The 21,301-nt window shown below is 40.6% G+C and overlaps 1 protein-coding gene across 1 annotated transcript in view; it reads right to left on the bottom strand.

Annotated features, from left to right (window-relative positions):
- csmd2 (CUB and Sushi multiple domains 2) overlaps window positions 1-21,301 on the bottom strand; it is a 573,225-nt gene that overhangs the window by 363,482 nt on the left and 188,442 nt on the right. The window contains 4 exon segments of the mRNA XM_033045391.1: window positions 440-655; window positions 13,159-13,275; window positions 14,374-14,562; window positions 20,598-20,785. Of these exon segments, the coding sequence (XP_032901282.1) occupies window positions 440-655; window positions 13,159-13,275; window positions 14,374-14,562; window positions 20,598-20,785 (710 nt within the window).

Raw genomic sequence — 21,301 nt, forward strand, 5'->3', positions numbered from 1 at the left:
GTTGCGTCCCATAGTAACCCATCAATTCACATGCTTTGCCAGGAGTTACAAGCCAAGATTGTAGGTTGCATTTCATTCTTCCATTTTCTATCAGTATGGGATTGAGGCCATGGAAGTTGATAATGTCATCACATGTGCAAATGGCACTAGCAACATTTCAGTCACACTGAAGTGAATCATGCCATGAAATGTTCTGTACAATTTTCCGAGGGGCAGAATTGACACTAGAAAGAGTTGCTATCATGTTAAGGAATGACTAAGATTACTTCTGCATGCAAGTTGCACATACAAAACAAACAGTGTTCCTGGTATGAGAATTTGAGATCCAATTCGTGTTCGGGTTCAATAGATATATGTGCGCACCAGCCAAACATCTGATAATCTCACAAACATCCACGTATGAACAAAGTGAACATCAGCAAAGAGAAATGCATCATACCTGCAAAGGTGATGTTGAACCCTTCGTAGGACATGGAGAAGTCCGAAATAAATCGGATCTGTGCTGTATAGTTCCCGAAGAGTCCGGCACTGATCGGTCCTGGTAGGTTAGATCCCGAGAGTCTCTTCAAAGGTTGGGCAAAGCTTCCATTCTCAGTGATCAGCAGATAATCATGTGCACTCTCCAAGTGAAAGGTGTGGAACGTGAACTGGATTCCTGGAATCATAATTCACAAATAATAAGGGATATGTTAGGTATTCTAATCTATATGAAATAATGAACAAAATATGCAGTAGCAAACACTGTCAGAATAGTTCAGGTAGTGGCACAACTGGTAGAGCCGCTGCTTCACAGCACCAGAGGCCAGGGTTCAATCCTGACCTCAGGTGTTCTCTGTGCAGAAGTTTGTGCGTTCTCCCTGTGACCACATGAGATTTCTCTGGGTGCTCTGGGCACTTCCTCTTAAATTCCAAAGATATACAGGTTTGTAGGGCAATTGGTTTCTGTAAATATCCCCGAGTGTGTCGGATGCCAAAGTGGGATAACCTGGAACTAGGGTGCGGGTGATTGATGGTCGGCACGATTCAATGGGCCGAAGGGCCTGTTTCCATGCTGTATCTCTAAACTAAACTAGTCAAATATCAAGATGGAATCTAACTTCCCACAAGATGCATTTGAACCTACAAAAATATGATGGCAGCATGGTGGCACAGCAATAGAGTTGCTGCATTACAGCACCAGAGGCCCTGGTTCGATCCTGACTACAGGTGTTGTCTGTACGGAGTTTGTGCATTCTCCCCGTGACCTGCGAGGGTTTTGTCCAGGATCTCCAGTTTCCTCCCACGCTCCAACGACGTACAGATTTGTAGGTTAATTGGCTTGCTATAATTGTAAATTGTCCCAAGTGTGTGTAGGACAGTGTAAGTGTGCGGGGATCACTGGTTGGCACAGACTCAGTGGGCTGAAGGGCCTGTTTCCTCGCTGTATCTCTAAACTAAAATTAGAATTAGAATGAAAATTAGAATGATATGAAATCAGAAGCCATGTGACAAATCTTGTCATTTAAAAATTTGAATTGCCCTGCATTTTGATGCATTGATTGTGCTAAAAGAGGAATTGAATTTTGTCGATTACAAGTAGGATTGATAATACTTTGGTTTACTCAAATTTACTATGGGATTTGTTGCAGACTATCAAAGGCAAATTGATTTACAAGCTGCAACATCAGATACAAGGGATCATAGACACTGAAATTCAAGAGAAAATCACATCAATTACTCTCTCTCATACAGTGGGTGTATTTATTATATTTTGAGTGCAGTAATTTATTTGGCCTTTTGTTATTAGTGTAGCAGAAATCAAGCACACCTCACCAATGTACAATGCTTGGGTAATGATTAATTCAAAGTTTGTCCAATTATAATTGTCAATTGGTAAGAGATAATGCCAATGATAGATGAGAATCCAGAATAATGAGTATTGTTATTTAACTTTCAAAGATACATTAGAAGTTAATGATGTGCTTGAGAAATATTAAACACATGCATCTATTCAGTAGGCACATACATAGTTATAATGATGCTTGTAATGCAGTTTACTGATGGTTGAACACTATTATTATACACAATGCAGGACTATCCACTATAATTAATACCAATGCAAGGCATTCCAACAATTGATAGAATTTTAACCAAGCATTTCCTTAGGCTGTTATCATTGGTGTCAGACAGCCTCCTCATGAAAATAGTCATTCAATATTAGATGGCTGGTTAAAGGCTCGAGATGAAATATAGACCAATTGGTGTCTAATCAGAGGAGGAGGAGTGAAATTTAAAGCCACAGGTAGAGATATAAGGATGGGGGATGGGCTCAAGATAAAGAAAGTAGGAAGGGGGTTGTTACTTAAAATTGGAGAATTCAATGTTCATACCATTGGCTTGTGAGCTATCTAAGTGGAATATGAGGTATTGTTCCATTAGTTTTTTTTTTGTGGGCTCACATTGGCATTGAAATCATGATTGAAAATCTATATTATTCAAATGATAAATGGTTTAGTTAATAAACAAATTAATCAATGCATATTGTTTTTTTCATCAAACATGGCTCAGAAAACGGTAATGGATATGGTTGTAGACTTAAGGTGTTTGTTATAACATAAACTGCAGATACTTTCCTTTCAAGAACACAGAATAACATCTGATTAGGATCAAGAAACAAACTGCTGGAGGAACTCAATAGGTCAAGCAATTTAGTTTAGTTTAGAGAAACAGTACAGAAACAGGCCCTTCGGCCCAACGAGGCCTCACTGACCAGCGATCCCTGTACTTTAACACAATCCTACACACCTTGGGAACAATTTTAGATTTATTACCAAGCCAATTAACCTACCAAGCCAATTAACCTACAAACCTGTACATCTTTGGAATGTACCAACTCCACACAAACAGCGGGATCGAACCCGTGTCTCTGGCACTGTAAGTGCTGCAAGGCAGCAACTCTGCCACTGCACCACCACACTGCCCCAAGTTGAGAGGAAATGAATCGACAACATTTCCGGTTGAGATGCTGCCTCAATCCACATATCAACATTTCCTCACTGCCCCACAGATGCTGCTCGACCCACTGAGTTCTTCCAGCAGTTTGTTTTTTGCTCCAGATTCTGGCATCTGCAGACTCTCGAGTCTATATTTCATGCAGGGACCTTGGCTTATTTAAACTACGTACGTCAAGAAGGTGTTAAAAAAAAGATAACTTTCCCGAATGACTACGATATTGATGAAGCCACAGAAGTATTTCATGCATGCCAATATTTTTAAATATATTTCTTTGTGTTGCTACGAAGGACATCCATTTTATTGACAAATTTAATGAGCTCATGACAATGGATGAGTGATGAAGTCTTGAAATGCAGCCAACACATCAATAAACCACAATTGCTTTCCAGTTAATAGGCTCAGCTTTATGCTATTTGCGTTATAATTTCAATGCATTTTCAGAGAATAGTGCAACATCAACTTACTGGACCTTGTTTAAATATAATTTGTGTTTCTTATGATTGGCACCTTTTATCCAGCACAGCATGAAAGGTAGAATAGCTATATCTATATATGTAGGCCCACATTCTCACAGTTGTAGCCCCTGTAACATACAAACAGGCTCTTCCTCCCACCATATCTATGCATTCAGTTCATAGCATCCCACGCCTTAACAATTCCAGAGCTTGTCCATACGCTTCTTAAAGGTGTGAAAGAACCTGCCTCCACCACCTCCTCAGGCAGCGCATTCCCGATTCCAACCACTCTCTGTGAAAAAATGCCTCGCAGACCTCCTCCAAGGCTCCTAACTCTCACCTTATACCTGTACCATCCTGTTTCAAACATCCCCACCTCTGAGAAAAAACAATCTACTATTTACCCATTTCTGTCCCTCTCATAATGCACCACCATGCCGCCCCTTTGTGCTTTGGAATTATTTAAAGAAAATATTATGCTCTGTGTCTTTTAATCCTTTGAAGGATGTTTCAAAACATATTTGTTTTATATTAATGCTTTGCCTACAGTTTAGAAACAACGTGTATAAAATCATGAGAGGAATAGATCGGATAGATGCACAGAATCTCTTGCCCAGAGTAGGGGATCAAGAACCAGAGGACATAGGTTCAAGGTGAAGGGGAAAAGATTTAATAGGAATCTGATGGGTAACTTTTTCCATACCAAGGGTGGTGGGTGTATGGAACATGCTGCCAGAGGAGGTGGTTGATGCAGGGACTATCCCAACGTTTAAGAAACAGTGAGACAGTTACATGGATTGGACAGGTTTGGAGGGATATGGGCCAAACACAGGCAGGTGGGACTAGTGTAGCTGGGACATTCGGGCAATTTGGGCCAAAGAGCCTGTTTCCACGCTCTATCACTCTATGACTATAACACAATTTTCACCACAGTGGGGTAACATAGCTCCTTATTGGGACAGTACATATATCTGAAAATTCAACAAGAGGCTGTTGAAGCAAATTGGTTATGTCTGTAAAATATTTTCAACTGTAATACAACACACACAAAACATATGAATGTTAAATGAATTGTTTATGATGTCAGTAACGGATACCATTACAACAGACGACTCCTCATTACCTGGATTGTGTACATTGTCAATCAGAAAGCAAGTCATGTTTCCAACAGGCATTACTGAGCAATAACATTTATCTTGCTATTTGTCTTAGCTGATACATCAGAATGATAAGCATAATCCCTAGCTGATCATTAGAAATGTCCTGAATAATTAAAAACTGAGTGTTCCAGGTTTACAATGCTTCATATTATTTCAATCTCCAGACACACGCCAAGTAAAAGTCAAATGAAGATTAATTTCACCTATTGTAATCAAGGGTGACAAAAAAAACATGCACTTTTTAACATCCAGGTTTAAAAATACCCCATTCTTTCTAAGATACAGCGCGAAAACAGGCCCTTCGGCCCTCCGACCAGCGACCATCCTGCACACTAATTCTATTCTACACGTCAAGGGCAATTTACAGAGCCCAATTAACCTACAAACCCGCATGTCATCATAGATATGGGAAGAAGATGATGACAAACACATGGATGAAAAGACAATGCATATAAAGGAGACTCACAAAAAAAAGCAAAGCAAACTATTCCTTTGAGAAAAATCTGGATCAATATCAGACTGTGAATAAGACTGGAGATTATGAGGACATACTCTCAGCTAATCAAAGAACTGACGAGACACTAATGGTTTCTTCAATGAGGGGACTGTTGTCTTCAGATAAAAGATGGCTATGGGTTTGTATAGAAGAGACACTAGTTGGATAAAATGCTGGACCTTCTCCTGTCCCCAGAGGGTCACAAAGAAACAAGCCGCAGTTTCCACAAAAATTATCAATGGCTAACTAAATTGTGAATAGGCCAACAAACCAGGGAGATTATAGGGACCAAATGGCTCATATGTATTCTTGTTTTATCATGCTTTTATGTTCTTATAGCAACATTTATATCTCATATGGAATGGTGCTTATAATGGACACTGCATAAAAAATAGTTAATGTTGTAATTTTGTTCACAGAATGCTAATTGTGCTACATTTTGTAAAATGTAATTTAAAATATTAATCTGCAATGGCGTACCAACTACATCATTAAAATGAATTAGTTTTATTTTGAAAACATTGCTAAGAATGTGTAATTATTTGCATTTATAAATCTGGAACCAAAAATCAGCCTCTTGCTGGAATGTAACCATGGACACTGGTGTACTGATGGCATGTCGGTCACAGTAACTGCGGCTCTGATTCCGAACCCTTCACTGTGGAAACGGCGGTCAAACAGGGATGCATCATCATCGCACCCAACCTGTTTGTCGTCTTCATTGCTGCCATACTTCACCTCATTAGTGAAGAGCTGCCACAGGGGATCCCAATCCTCGACAGAACTGACGGTGGGCTCTTCAACCTTAATAGGTTGAAGGCCAAGAGCAAAGTCAGTAACACCACTATCATGGAGCATCTGTATGTGGATGACTGGGCCATTGCAGCACATTCCGCAGTAGACCTCCAGGGTATCCTGAATGCCTTTGCCAAGGCATACAGAACCATGGGCCTAGTCTTAAGCATCAAGAAGACCGAGGTCCTACATCAACCTCCACCCAACCAGCCGTCTACCCAACCCACTATAAAAGTGGACGACACCACTCTTGAAAACGTTGACCACTTCCCCTACCTTGGCAGCATTCTTTCCTCAAAAGCTGACATCAACTCTGAGGACAACCATCGCCTGAGTGATGCCAGTGAAGCCTACGCCAGACTCAGGAAAAGAGCTTTTGAAGACTGTAGACCAGCAGTTTTGTTTGAGCCTTTAGGTCTCAGTCTGCTGTATGGAGCCGAGTCATGGATCACCTACAGCAGGCACCTGAGAGCCCTGGAACAATACCATCAAAGATCCTTACGAAGGATTCTGAGGATCAGCTGGGAGGACAAACGCACCAACATCAGCGTTTTGGAGGAAGCCAACATGACCAGCATCACCACCACAATAATGCAGCATCAACTTTGATTGACTGGCTATGTCATCTGCATGTCCAACACACATCTACCTAAACAGATCCTGAGGCTCTCAACTGAAGGAACGTCGGCGAGCCTCTGGCGGGCCAAAGAAACACTTCAAGGACAACATCAAGAACAGTCTGAAGAAATTCCACATCACATCGAGCAACTGTGCAGGAAGGAGCTGCACATCACGAAACGGAACTACGGCGTGTCGCAGAGACAAAGCGACAGCACCATAAGGAGAGAGAGAGAAGGGGTCTTGACAACTACCAATCACCACCAGTCTTCACTGCCCACGATGCACCAAGATGTGTGGATCGCAGATCGGCCTCTACAGACATCTGCAGACCCACAAGTAGACGACCCTATGGAGAGAAGAGGACAGTCATACTCGCTTTGAGTGACTGCCAATGATGATGATATGGACATCATGGAACAGGCTCTTTGATCTAACAATTCTGTATCAAACATCAATAATTTATTTCACCAATCACACTTGAAAATAGTGGCTATTCATGCTATTTGGGCAAGAGGATCCATTTCCTTCTCTTTACAGAGGAGGTAGTTGAGGAAAGTAATATAACAATGTTTAAAAGGCAGTTGTACATGGATAGGAAAGGTTTTGATGGATATGGGCAAATGCAGGCAGGTAGGACTAGTGTAGATGGGACATCTTGGTCAACATGGGCAAGTTGGGCTGAAGGGCCTGTTCCCATGCTATCGAACATTTTGACTCTAACTAACCTACCGACAAACAAATCTTTAGGATGTGGAAGGAAACCCATGAAAAAGTTACCAGTCACAGGAAGAGCAGGCAAACTCCACAGAGGGAGGACTGGAGATCATGACTGAACCCCATTCATTGAAGCTGTGAAGAAGCAGCTCATTTTACTGCTCCAATGTGCTACTCGAGTGTGGGAATCTGAAGAAAATTCACGAAGGTTGTTTCTATTCCTCTTGGTCAAATGTTTTTTTTGCTGTCTTTTATTCTGTGTGTATGTCATTTTAAGATACAAGAGTCTTGTACATATAAAGAAGACGGTGTGCATTCATGCTAATTGGGCACGGGGACCCATTTCATTGTCTTTCTAACTTCCTCCAAAGATTGATATGGGACAAGTGGGCAAAGCAGTCCATCCATCTTGCAGTATACTATAGCTTCACAACAAGAAGCAGCATTATTGGGACACTGAGCTCTGCCAGGAGTTGTGCCAGCTATGCCCAGTTTATGTGAAGTGGCTGTTCACCTATGTATAACAATACATTTTCTGCAAGTCCTATGTGTGGAAACTGGAGCACCACTAGAAAACCCAGCTGGTCACGATGAAAAGGTGGAAACTCTATCTGAGGATGGAATATTAATTAGATTAAGTTTGTACGAAGGGATGTTTAAATTTGACCACAATTACATTCGATCCTTGGACAATATAAATGATTCTATTGCTAGTTCAAGCAGCTTTCTCATTAAATTAAATGAACCAAGTTTGGTTTGAATTAATTTGGATGTAGAAATAATTATATAGGCATAGAGTAAAAGAGTGTGTAAACAGGCCCTTCGGCCCAACTTGCCCGCATCGGCCAACATGTCTCAGTTACACTAGTCCCACCTGCCCACGTTTGGTCCATATCCCTCCAAACCTGTCCTATCCATGTACTTGTCTAACTGTTTCTTAACTGTTGGGATAGTCCTTGCCTCAACTTATCTAAGGCTGTTGTGGCTGAAATGTTGTAATAAGAATGAAGGTTCCAACAATTGAAGATAGGATTTCACAGTACAATTACTTGTATATTAAACAAAGTAGTTTGGTTAGTGGGGCAGGATTGTAAGTGCAGATTCAGCAATCTCAATGATTTACGTGTCATTCTTAATTGTTATTGTGTGCCATATTGTCATTTGCGAGTGGAGCAACAAGGCAAATTCCTTGTATGTGTATATACTTGGCCAATAAACTTATTCATTCATTCATTCATTCATTATTCTGTTTTGTATATTAAATGGATTATCATTTATTTAGCAAATTTTTAAGAGCCTTTTACTTCAAGAGAAATACTGGATGCTGGTCAATTCAGATTTAATCGAATGTGGTGATAGGTTCAAAGTGTTGAAATCTTCTTCACCTGGTCCTTTGATTCCACGTTTAGTTTAATTTAGAGATACAGCATGAAAATAGGCCCTTCGACCCACCCAGTCCGCGTGGCCGAGTACAATCCTACACACTAGGGACAATTTACAATTTTTACCAAAGCCGATTAACCTGCAAACCTGTACGTCTTTGGAGTGTGGTAGGAAACTGGAGCACCCAGGGAAAACACACACGGTCACGGGGAGAAGCTGCAAACTCCATACAGACAGCACCCTTAGTCTGGATCAAAGACGGGCCTCTGCCGCTGTAAGGCAGCAACTCCATCGTGCCACCTCCATGGTTTGGTTCGAGTCAATTAGCTTACTCTGTTTTCTAAATTCAAGGAAGATTATCATTTATTGAGCAAATTTTAAGAGCCTCTTACTGTAAGATAGATACTGGATGCAGATCTACTTTGGTGCAATTCAATGTGTGGAGAGGATCAAAGGTCGAGAGCCTCTCTACCAGGTCATTTGATGCTACATATGTTTGATTCTGTTACCAAAGTACTGGCCTCCACTGTGGCATTGTGCAACTAATGAAGTTGCACAATTTTACTTTAGTCTGCATTGACACAATTCCCTCTTTGTGAGAACAGGCACAGTTTCTGATGTAACACCATTAGTGGTTCAATGCCTTTTAACAGCTCTTCATCAGGCTGTTCATCAGTGTTCAATTTAAGGTGCTGTAGCTTCTTTCTGGAACATTTACAGACTTGTGTACAGATTCTTGAAAAGCACAAGAGGGCTTATAATACATTAATTTAACCGCAAAATAAATTCATAATTATGTTCTTTGTTTGCCCCGAGGCATTATGAGAAGTGATTTCATTGTAATAGCTGTTACTGAGCATTGGGGCCTCATAAGAGACAGGCAGCACTCTCTGTATAATGATCTTTAAAGCATGTACTGGGGATACTCAATGATAGCTGGGAGCAGATGGGAACGTTGACAGACTTCTATTTTATCTTTGATAATGTTAGATGCAGAGCCATCGACCTCGACTTCAATAAAGCCAGGACGGTCCACTGACTCCAGCAGTCAAGTGTTACATTCTCATTCACAAGGCTCAGGTTCAGATCTCAGAGAAGAACACGATATTCAACCAGTTGGCGTAGGATTGTAATTCTAATTTACTGTGATAGTGCATGATGATTTATGCGGCAGATGAACAGGTCATCCAAAGACGGCAACTATTCAATATGGACCAAAACACAAGGTTCACTTGTAACAGTTTTGCCCAACCTGCTCAAATTTCTACCTCATTGACAATTCGTTATCCTGTGCAATATAAGAAAACAGTGTTTGGGAGTGTGGACCATGGTGGAGAGAATTGCGAACTAGAGAAGTTAAATAGAAACATTGAAAGAAAAATAGGTGCAGGAGTAGGCCATTCGGCCCTTCGAGCCATTCAATATAATCATGGCTGATCATCTAAAATCAGTGCCCCATTCCTGCTATTTCTCCATATCCCTTTGATTCCCTCAGCCCGAGGAGCTAAATCTAATTCTCTCTTGAAAACATCCGGTGAATTGGTCTCCATTGCCTTCTGTGGCAGATAATTCCACAGATTCATGACTCTCTGGGTGAAGAGGTATTTCCTCATCTCAGTCCGAAATGGCCTACCCCTTATTCTTAAACTGTGACTCCTGGATCTGGACTCCCCCAACATTGGAAACATTTTTCCTGCATCTAGTCTGTCAAATCCTTTAAGAATTTTATATGTTTCTATAAGATCCCCTCTCATTCTTTTAAATTCCAGTGAATACAAGCCCAGTTGGGCCCATTTTTCCATCATATGTCAGTCCAACAATCCCACGAATTAACCTGGTGAACCTAAGCTGCACTCCGTCAATAGCAATGAAATTAGGAGACTAAAATTGCACACAATACTCCAGGTGCGGTCTCACCAGGGCCCTGTACAACTGCAGAAAGACCGCTTTGCTCCTAAACTCAAATCCTCTCACAATGAAGGTCAACATGCCATTGGCTTTCTTCACTGCCTGCTGTATCTGTCAATACCCTACACCAATACCATGTGCTCTAATTTTGCACACTAATATCTTGTGTGGGACCTTGTCAAAGGCTTTTTGAAAAGGCAGATACACCAAATCCTCTGCGTCTCCCTTATCCATTCTACTTGTTACATCTAGATAGAGCTCTTAAAGATATCAGAGTCAGGGGATATGGAGAGATGGCAGGAACAGGGTGCTGATTGTGGATGATCTGGCATGATCATATTGAATGGTGGTGCTGGTTCGAAGGGCCGAATGGCCTACTCCTGCACCTATGGGAGGGAGGGAGGGAGGGAGTGAATGTGGGTAGGGGAAAGGAGAGAGGAGAGAGAGGGAGAGGTAAGGGAGGGATTGGGGGAGGGGAAGAGGAGGGAGAGAGGTGGGAGGGTGGAGGGGGAGGGGGAGGGAGTGCTGGGGATGAGGGGAAATGAGGCATGCTTGCGCAGTTGGGGGCTATGCATGAATGGTGTAATATTGCGTTGCGGAGACGGGTTGCATTGGGGAAAGGGTGAGTGGTGGAATATTGCATTGGGGAACGGGTTGCGTTGGGGGACCAGGCCTCCCGTGTGACTGGGACTCAATGGGTCCCACTTAGTCTAGTATATTCTAAATTGAAATTCAATGGCATTAATGGTGTCGCTTTAGCCACAAACAAATTGCAATCAATGTTCCGGAAATACTTTCAATAGATGCCTTTCCAATAGGAATAAGCATTCAGGGTTTCTAAGTACAAAAGATAAACAAATTAAATCCTGGACCAATTGGTAAAAAATACTCAGTTTCTACCAGGCAAAGCTGGATGGAGTTCTGTTGAAGACTTGGCAGGATCTTTCTTGGTTATATGTATATAATTGCTGTTACAGATCATGCTTTTTGTTTCCACAGTTCATGGATAGGACAGGTTTGAATGGATATGGACCATATGCTGGCAGGTGGGACTAGTGTAGCTGGGACATGTTGGTTAGCGTGGGCAAGTTGGGCCGAAGAGCCTGTTTCCACACTGTATGACTCTAGTTCACTTTCTTTCCACTCTTGACACTAAAACAACTAGCTCTTTAAGGCAGTGTTATTCTCTGTGTATAAGTAATTTCACTTTAGATTTTCTCCATGGAAATTAACTAATTACCTAAAAGGACTGTGTTTCACAGTGGCAACTTCCTATGGACACACCACAGAGAGGTTGTTCTGAAGCATATCAACTCCTGTCTTAATGAGGGCCTGGAGCCATTACAATTTCCTACCGTCACAACAGATCAACAGGGGATGTGATATTGCTGGCACTCCATTCTGCACTGGATAATCTGAACAATATATACATGTGCATAAGGCTGTTCTTCATCTTGGTGTTCAACACCATCATTCCCTTCAAAGCCATTGTCAAACATCAGAGAAGTGTATCTCTGTTCATTTCAATGTAATTGAAACCTCTATTTCCTCATCAGCACACAACAATCAGTACAAATCGGCAACAACTCTTCCTCAATAGCCATCAACACAGGAGCACCTGAAGGCTGCGTACTCAGTCCCCTGCTCTACTCTACCCATATGCACATGACTGTACAGCCAGAAACTGCTCCAATGTCATCTTTAAATTCAGCAATAATACCGCCTTCATTAGCCAAATAATTGGTAACAATGAGTCATAGTACTGGAGAGGGATTGATAATCCAATTGAAAGTTGCCAGAACGACACTCTTGCTCTCAATGTTAGCAAAACCAAGGATGAGATTATTTACTGCAGAAAGGGAAGACAGGGATCTATGAACCGGCCTACATCAACCGAACTGTGGTTGAGTGACTCAACAGCTTCACTTTCCTGCTTTTACTTGAAAATTTGTTTTTCCTCTTTGAATACAGCAACACTCTGATAACTGCCCATTCTGAAATCCCCAGACTTGGAATCATCAGGTAAAGTTTTGCTTCACTGCCTTCCAATTCTTTTGGGCCCTGGTTCCCACAGTGCCTTACTACTTGCCAGAACACCACTTCCTGTGCTCTCTTTCATTGAACGAGGCCTCAATTCCTGCACTCCATACTCACCGGGGCCAGATTTCCTTCATTCTCTTTAAAATAACCAGGGTTTAATTTCCTAGATTCCATTTAAACATAAAGGATTTGCTGGGAAATGTATTATGATACTGCACATCACCAAAAATAGATTGTTTTATGAATGTACCGGGTATTAACAGGAATAATATCCAATAGTCTGGAAAATCTGCGTCTTGATCCATCAAAACCCCAAGAATGCCAGATTATGGGCATTTTGGTATATTTTGAATTACAATAGACAACTTGTTAAATGGCATCCACCCTCCAATTAGTTAGACACAAGAGCATTGTCAATATGCATTTGAAAAAAGAGAGCAACAAAGAAATCTCAATGAAGCAATCTTACCATTAAAATTATAGTAACGACATCAGTCAATTCTAACATCCTATGGGATCTTGCTTTGTGAAATGCAGTTCAATTCTAACTTCCTAACACTTTCCTGAGGATGCTAAAGTACGTAAATGTTACCTTTGCCATGGGATGTCTCCACGGTCCAAGTGCAATTCAGGGAATTCCTATAAAAGTCAGGAAAGCCAGGAGACAGGATCGTTCCACTTGTTCCACGGATATAGCCTCCACACAAAGCTAAAACATTAAGAGAAACAAGTTCAGAGTGCTCCCTATTTACCAACGCAACTCTGGTTAAATGCTTTAAACTATGAAAATGATCTCAGATGGGGTATACTCTACAGCATTTATACAATAATCTCACTGGAACAGTTTGTCAGTTTAAGATTTAATCAGAATTTTCATTACATGCAAACTAATGCTTCCTGTGGGAAAGGTTTTCTAACAGAGGCTTATAGGTGGATTAATTTTAAGTTATTGCTACATTGGATATAAACAGGTAATGCGAGTAAAATCACCGAGTCAATGAACCCAAATGATTTGTTCAATAACAAACAATTTTTAAAAATAATAATATTTTGGGCATTTTAAATTCACTAGTATTCACACTTTATTACTAATCTTTATATCTTATTTAAAGGTGCTTTTCAGAATTTGTCAGCGATAAGATTCAACAGATTCATTTAATGAGAAATTTATGAAGAGCTGCTTAGTTTGATTGTAACCAATCTCAACGTAAAAATCTTATCAGAGTGCGGGAAAAAAAAGGAATTTCATCCCTCCCTGCTAGAGGAGCGATTTTATTAACAACAGAAAGGAATGCAATATCTCTGCCAATGTCAAACCAATAAATAACACCTCAGAGACATTGCCCAGAGATGCAGACAATGTATTTCAGAGTTCTCTCCCCATCATAGGAAAAGTCCATATATCAATTCAAAGATTTAGAGATTATTTGCTCAAAAACAATATTGCAGCTTGTTCCCTTTTTTTTTTAACCACTTAAAAAGGTGGAATTTTTAAAGAGGTTTTCTTAAAGAGTCACCTGAATTCCCATCATTCAAATCTATCACTTCCTCCCATCCAGTCTGTCGAAGTCTGGTCCCTTGTGATTAGATTACTCATACAATAAGTAGAGGAGGATAGTTTTATCTGTATATATTTGTTTCCATGCCATTAATATAATTCCTTCGGTTTTGCAGGTGGTGAAATTTACAACCCAACATTTCTCCCTGTCTTCCCTCTTCCCAAGCAACCAGCCAAGAATGACACCCATTGTGAAAGTGCTTGCTGAGATTCTAACCCACACTGCAACTCTGAAAAAGGAAGCAATACCTTCACAGCTGGGCAAAGCACGACTCCATTGGTAATTGGGTTCACAAACAAGCACTTCATCATCACTGAGGGTGTATCCCGAGTCACAACCGAAGGTCACAGAAGATCCAATATAGAAGAGATTTCCATGTCTCAGGCCATTTACAGGAATTCCAGGATCCAAACAAGAATCAGATTGTAATTTAACACCTGAAAACATAACAAATGAACATGATAAGGAGGTTTTTTTTATTAAAAAAGTAATTATTTTGATGTCTTTACATGGGGTATTGTCAATAAAAGTGCATTTTGAGAAGGATGGCAAACTAATTGTATATAAATACATCTCTTGTTTATGGAGAGAATGACTGCAAAACAAAGGCAAGTTTGAAGAGTTTGTGGACACGACACTGCTGAAGAAGGATTCTACCTGAAAACCAAGTAGTTTTTCTGGTAGAAACATAAAAATGCTATTAATTTTGTACTTTTGATCAGGTCGTTATCTTTCAATCAAATTAACTCCTATTTTATTAATTCCTTGATGAAAAGGTCAATGTTATATCTTTATAGTTGCATTAAAAAAATCTTTACATTCTATGTAATCAAAGTACATCCTGCCATAGTCTTTTGAAACAAATACCATAAATTTGGTTGGTGGGTTAACCTTATTTGCATTCACAAGTTGTTCACAGCAAATGCCTAAAGGGCTGTGGGAGAATTCATGGGACAAGACATGAAATTCAATTGTGACTGAGAATGGTTGGAGAGATCACTGGCACCTTTCCATATGTGAGTGGAAGGACTGCTGTTGCAACATTGTGGTAATAGGAAACAGGTTCGACAGTGGCAAAGTTGTTGGGGGGTGATGAGGGATTGGAGGCTAGGAGATAGACTGGAGAGATAAAGATTCATGGAGTTGGGATGGGTATACCGCAGTTCAGGGGTATAGGGAATTCACTTGGAAATTGAGGCAAGTGAAGGGAAGTTGTAGGTAGATGCTACACTTGTATGCAGTTGTCCCTGTTTATTGCTGCACTAATAAGGGCTGGTTGTCTAGGGACTGCACAACAACATAGCCCATGCTCCACTGCAGTGCTTCAAGGGTTCTGCTTCATGGGGAGTGACATCTTCCCTGTGCCCCACACACTGAAGGGTAGAAACACGGTAACAGTTAGCTGTGCTACTTCACAGCTTCACGACCTAGACTTGATCCTGAGTTTGGGCGTTCAGGATGTAGTTTCCACTAAATGCTCCAATTTTCTCCCCATGTTGTAAAGATATGCCAGTAGGTGAAATACAAACTGCATGTCATTCCTGAGAAATTAATGGGCATATGAGAGATAATAGCTTGCAGAACGACAGGGAAATAAGGGAGGTGTTTGAGGTTGTATTCTGTCGTGAGTTAGAAATGGCTGTTCAGCCTTTTTGGTGTCACAATAAGCAACCAAGGAAACATTTAAAAAAAAATTTCCAAGTAATTTTCCAAATTACTTCATAAATGGAAAGGAAAAAAAATACAGCATTGTGCAACTGAATTTCTTGGTACTTGATTTTACATGCTTGAATCTATAATTGGGGATCATATAATTGTCAAAATAGCACAGCTCATTTAAAATCCAATTCTTGATTAAAATGTCATAGTCATAGAGTCATACAGTGTGAAAAAGGCCTTTTGCCCCAACTTGCACACAACGACCAACCTGTCCCATCTACACTAGTCCCACCTGCCTATATTTCCCTCTAAACCTGTCCTATCCAAGTACCTGTCTAATTGTTTTTAAATGTTGCAATTGTCACTGCCTCAACTACCTCCTCCAGCAGCTCGTTCCATCCACCCACCACCCTTTGTGTGAAAAAGTCTCCCCTCGGATTCATATTAAATCTTTCCCCATTCACCTTAAACCTATGTCTTTTTCCTTATGCAGTGCCCTCTGAATTGCTACAGGAGAATAGAATAATAAGTAGACAGTGAGTTTGTATACCAGTTGATATTCACTAATCTTTGTATCTCCTTTTGCCAATCAAGAATTACAGCCCATACATGGACCTAACCATTTGGTCTCTCCACCTCCGCTCCCTCTCGCTGAAACATTTCCAAATTGAAATTGGAGGTCAGCAACTTCTGGCTTTACATATGTCTCCACAGATGCTGCAAAGACTGTTGTATTTCCAGTATTTTTGTTTGATTTCACATTTCTGGTGTTTGTCCCATTTTGCCTTTGCCTGATTTAAATATATTTACAGATTGAGCCTTGATAGCACAATAGTGCGGACAATGCTGTCTGGCTCCTCTGTTGTGATAGTCCATTCCTTGTGTTGGTTTTATTGCCGATTTAAATGATTATGTTCATTATAGCCTTAAAAAGCCTGGCATTCAAGGAAAATTGAGTACAAATCTATATAAACTCATTTTGCACTTTATTGCAAGTAAAAGTAATTATTTTCGTTGATTTACATTGTGACTGCAAGAATAGAATCTCTGGGGCACCTTTATTGCTCATGTGGATAAGATCTTTTGAAAGCTCTGCGACTGTTGAAAGAATAAAGATTTTCTTCAACAGTGTAATTTCCTATTCGTTTTTAATAGATTCCCTTATCAAAACGCGACGTTGAACAGAAGCTTGGTCTTCCCTGATTGTTTACGTAAATTTCTACAAGAGATTGCATATAATTTAAACTTATTGTCCACCGCTATATTACATTTGGCACGATAAACAAAATAGGTATTTCTTATCAACCAAAGGAAATTACCATTTAGTAAATGGAGAGCAACCATTATTAACAGATGCGTCAGGATATGCAGCAGTGGCTCCCAAAGACCAAGTTGTGCATTACCACAAGATGGAAAACTTCAGCTGCACATCACTGTCACTAAAATTATCCTGTCCTTTCCTGAGGCCAAGACTTAGAGGTCGGTGACCACAGTTTTGATCAGAACCAATATTGTGGTGGTGGAAGAGGGGTAGTTGTGGTGGTGCCAAGGGTGGTGAGCAGTGACATTCATAAGTTGTAGGAGCAGAATTAGGCCATTTGGCCCATCAAGTCTACTCCGCCATTCAATCATGGGCAATCGATCTTTCCATCTCAACCCCATTCTCCTGCCTCCGCCCTGTAACCACTGACACCATTACTAATCAAGAATCTGTCAATCTCCACCTTAAAAATATCCATTGACTTGGCCTTGGATCTGAACATTGGGTATGGAGTAAGACCTGACACAGGACATTGGCTGTTGCCATTTTCTGGGGCTTAGGTGTAAAGGCCAATACTGTGGTGGGATCCGGGCATCTGGCCAGGGTGATATGAAGGTGGTGATTGAATCCCAATTAATTGTAGGATTGGGAGCAAGTGAGTGGAAGAATGGCAGTTGGTGTGAAGAGGAACAAAATGAAAAGAAACAAAAAAATATTTGTGGTATTGGGTTCTAAATTAAGATTGGATTGGACATGGAGAAGGGGCGGCACAGTGACACAGCGGTAGAGCTACTGCCTTACAGCGCCAGAGACACGTTTTCTATCCTGACTATGGATGCTTGACTGTAAGGAGTTTGTATGTTCTCCCCGTGACCTGCGTGGGATTTCTCCGAGAGCTTCGGTTTCCTCCAAAGACGTACAGGTTTGTAGGTTCTTTGGCCTGGTGTGAATGTAAAATTGTCCCTAGTGTGTGTAGGGTAGTGTTAATGTGTGGGGATTGGTGGGCTGAAGGACCTGTGTCCATGATGTATCTCTAAACTAAACTAAACTAAACTAAATGGTTGAGGGATATGTAGAGTCTGGGGTCATAGACTGGGGTTGTTGCAGCCTAATGAAGAGTGGTTAGTTCAGGATGGAGGTGGAAAGAATAATAAAAAATAATTAGTTAATGTCATAGCTCCCAGTCTAGTACTGCAATGAGTGGTCCATGTTGTCCTGGTTGGTGTTAGCTCTGAGTGTCCAAATGTGGGTGCCCTCAACTACAATGTGTACAGTGTTCCCTCTTCCCTGATACGGAGCACTTCATTGGGAAGGAAATCATTCTGCTTGTGACTGATTGAAAAATCAGGTGATAGAGGCAACAGTAACTGATGCCTGAAAGCCAGGAAGCACCCGGTCAGATTTTCACAGTGACCAGCAATGGTTTACTCCAGAAATAGGTGATTTTCAATTGTACAATGCTGGAATAAAAACATGTAACTAAATTTCTGTTCAGTTTTCGTCCGGAGGTGAATGGTTTCTGTATGATTCCTTTAAAATATTACATTGAATCCTGAATTGAGATGAGCTATTTAAAGATACGGGTGGTTGTCATGGTAGCAGAGAGGACCAGAATGATACACTATGAGGTTATTAGATCTGATGCTGCCCATTATTTTTGATTTATCAAATAAATTCCTCTGAAGGACAAGCACAGACCAAACTGCGCACATCTCTTGTCATGCAGCATATGACATTCATTACAGATATCAAGGACCAAAGATGACAGATGCAGAGACAGCATGTCAGGGAAGTTTCTTCATGTCTCATGTAGCGGGTTAAATGCAAAGACTGATTGACAATCAGAACAGGGAGGTTCACTGAGGCAAGGAACTGGTCTCGTTCTCTCTTGGATTTTGTAACCACCAAGATGGCTGGGTCTCAGAGCTGGTGTCGGTTTTCAGAAGTTGCAGTAAGAACCTTTATCTCGCATCAAATAAAAATAATTGTGCATTATATTCCTCACATAATGTCCAGCAGATAGGGAAAATATGGTGACAAGAAGTCTTTCAATATCATCTTGAACAGGGTCAAAAAGTGAAAGTTATTTATCTACACTCTAATGAGTTAGTAGCTAATGAACCATGACTTGTACCCAGAAACGAGGTTCCCTGATAGTTGTGGAGGCTTGTAATAGAGTCATGCAACAACAAAACAGGGCCTTTAACCCAACTTGCCATTACCAACCAAAATGCCCCATCTACACTAGTCCCACCTAGTGTTTGACACATATCTCTCTAACCCTTCCCCATCTATGTACCTGTCCATCTGAATTCTCAGTGTGCAAGAGTATACTGACGAGAGGAACAAACAAGTTAATCTTCTCTATGGCGGTCCCAAACTTAAGTTAATAAGTGTGATCTGAGAGATGATTACTTATATAAAGGCATGGTGGCAACTGCAAAAATTTCAACAAGGGTCATCGGTGAAGTTAATTACCTGTCAGCCATGGTAATAAACATAATTCTCACCATTGTCAATATTGAAACGCGATATTTAAAATCTGATAAAGTGGAAGAAATACCAGAAATAAATGGGTATGAAACTTACCAACTGGATTGTTAGACCTTAGTCTTTGGACTTTAGAGAGATGTCATGCAAGTTGTAAAAATAGTTGTAATGAGAAGCAAACCTTTTCTTAGGACACATGGGAGGTGTAAATGTGATACAATCAGTGTTTCCCTCAGTCTAAACGATAATGATATGTGCGCATCTGTCATTACATTAAGACTACAGTAGTCCACAGTCTGGCAGACCTTTTACATGTAAATGGTGAAACAAAATAATCTATTTAGAAACAGTGGCAATTTATTTTCATTGTAACACTGGAAATGGTAGGCCTGTATATGATCTTATGTTGAAGTTAATGTAATGTGTTATTATTGTGCTGATTGTAAAAATGTGATAGTGATGGAGCAGGTTTGGAATGGTAAATTGCAATAAAAAAGAGAATTGGTGGTTCATCTTTACCATGCGTAAGATTTAGCTCACAGGATGCTCATCTTTCTTTTGTGCTCAGGTTAATATATTTTTTAATTAATGCTTCGCTATATTATCATCACTTTGAAGATATTTTGTGCCTCCACCACCATTCTCCAATACAGTTTCATAGTTGGCCTCAGCAGTTTGAGCTATGCCAGCATCCTAGTGTTTCTGAAAGCTTTCCAATGCTGCAGCATCTTTCTTTCAATAGGCGCTTGGTTCCCATCAGTTAATTTCCTTTCATCAGAACTGCATGTAAATGGATTATAATAACCAGTTCCCACAACAAGGCAACTATGGAATACGTGGATAGGACCACTATCTGTACTCACATCAAATCACACCAGGGTAGATATTCATGAATATAATCAATGCATGAGAATGTTTCCTTGGTAAAACCAAAGCATTAATTGATCATTAAGGCATTATTGTCTGCTGAGGCCACATCTGTGATCAGCATATTTGTGAAAGCACTGATGGCTGTCCTCATCTAGGATCCATAGATACAAACCAAAAAGCTAGGCAACTTACTTTCAAACCGAATTTGGAACCCTACATCTGAGTGGCTCTTGTCAGTAGAGAATAGGAGGTAAAGATAGTTGCTGGTGCTGATCAGAAACTGAGGTACTTGTGTACCATGGTAGAGTCCAATGAGCGGTGAAGAGTATGATCTTCCATCTCGGACCTCCAAGGTGTCATAGTTGACTTCGGTTTTAAATCTGGAAAAAGAATGAGTATATTAGAGGATAGACACAAAAAGCTGGAATAACTCAACGGGTCAAGCAGCATCTTTGGAGAAAATGAGCAGGTAACATTTTGGGTTGAGACCCTTGAGTAATGTAACTGCTGAAGTTGGTAGTCCTGGACCCAAGCACATTAATAGTACCACCAAAGCAAGATTTGAAATAGTTAGTTTTGAGTTACCGTATTTCCTGGCAATGAAGACGCTATTTTTTACCCTAAAATAAGGCCCGAAAAATTACCTGCGTCTTGGAGGCCGAAGAAGATGTGTTAAACTAATTTTACCTCATGGGCAAAATGTAACTTCATGCCCGCTCTGGCATCGGGGAAATCATCCTGCGGGCCGGATCGGACTCCTTCGCGGATCGGTTGTGACCCACGAGTTTGACACCCCTGGCCTATAGGAAGTGTTTCAGTACTAAACGGCAATCCAATCAAAAGTGAAATGCATTTGTACGGGGATTTTCGCCATTTCAAACACCTGGTCTAGGTAG

Source organism: Amblyraja radiata, chromosome 27, assembly GCF_010909765.2.
Source record: "Amblyraja radiata isolate CabotCenter1 chromosome 27, sAmbRad1.1.pri, whole genome shotgun sequence".
Classification (NCBI taxonomy): domain Eukaryota; kingdom Metazoa; phylum Chordata; class Chondrichthyes; order Rajiformes; family Rajidae; genus Amblyraja; species Amblyraja radiata.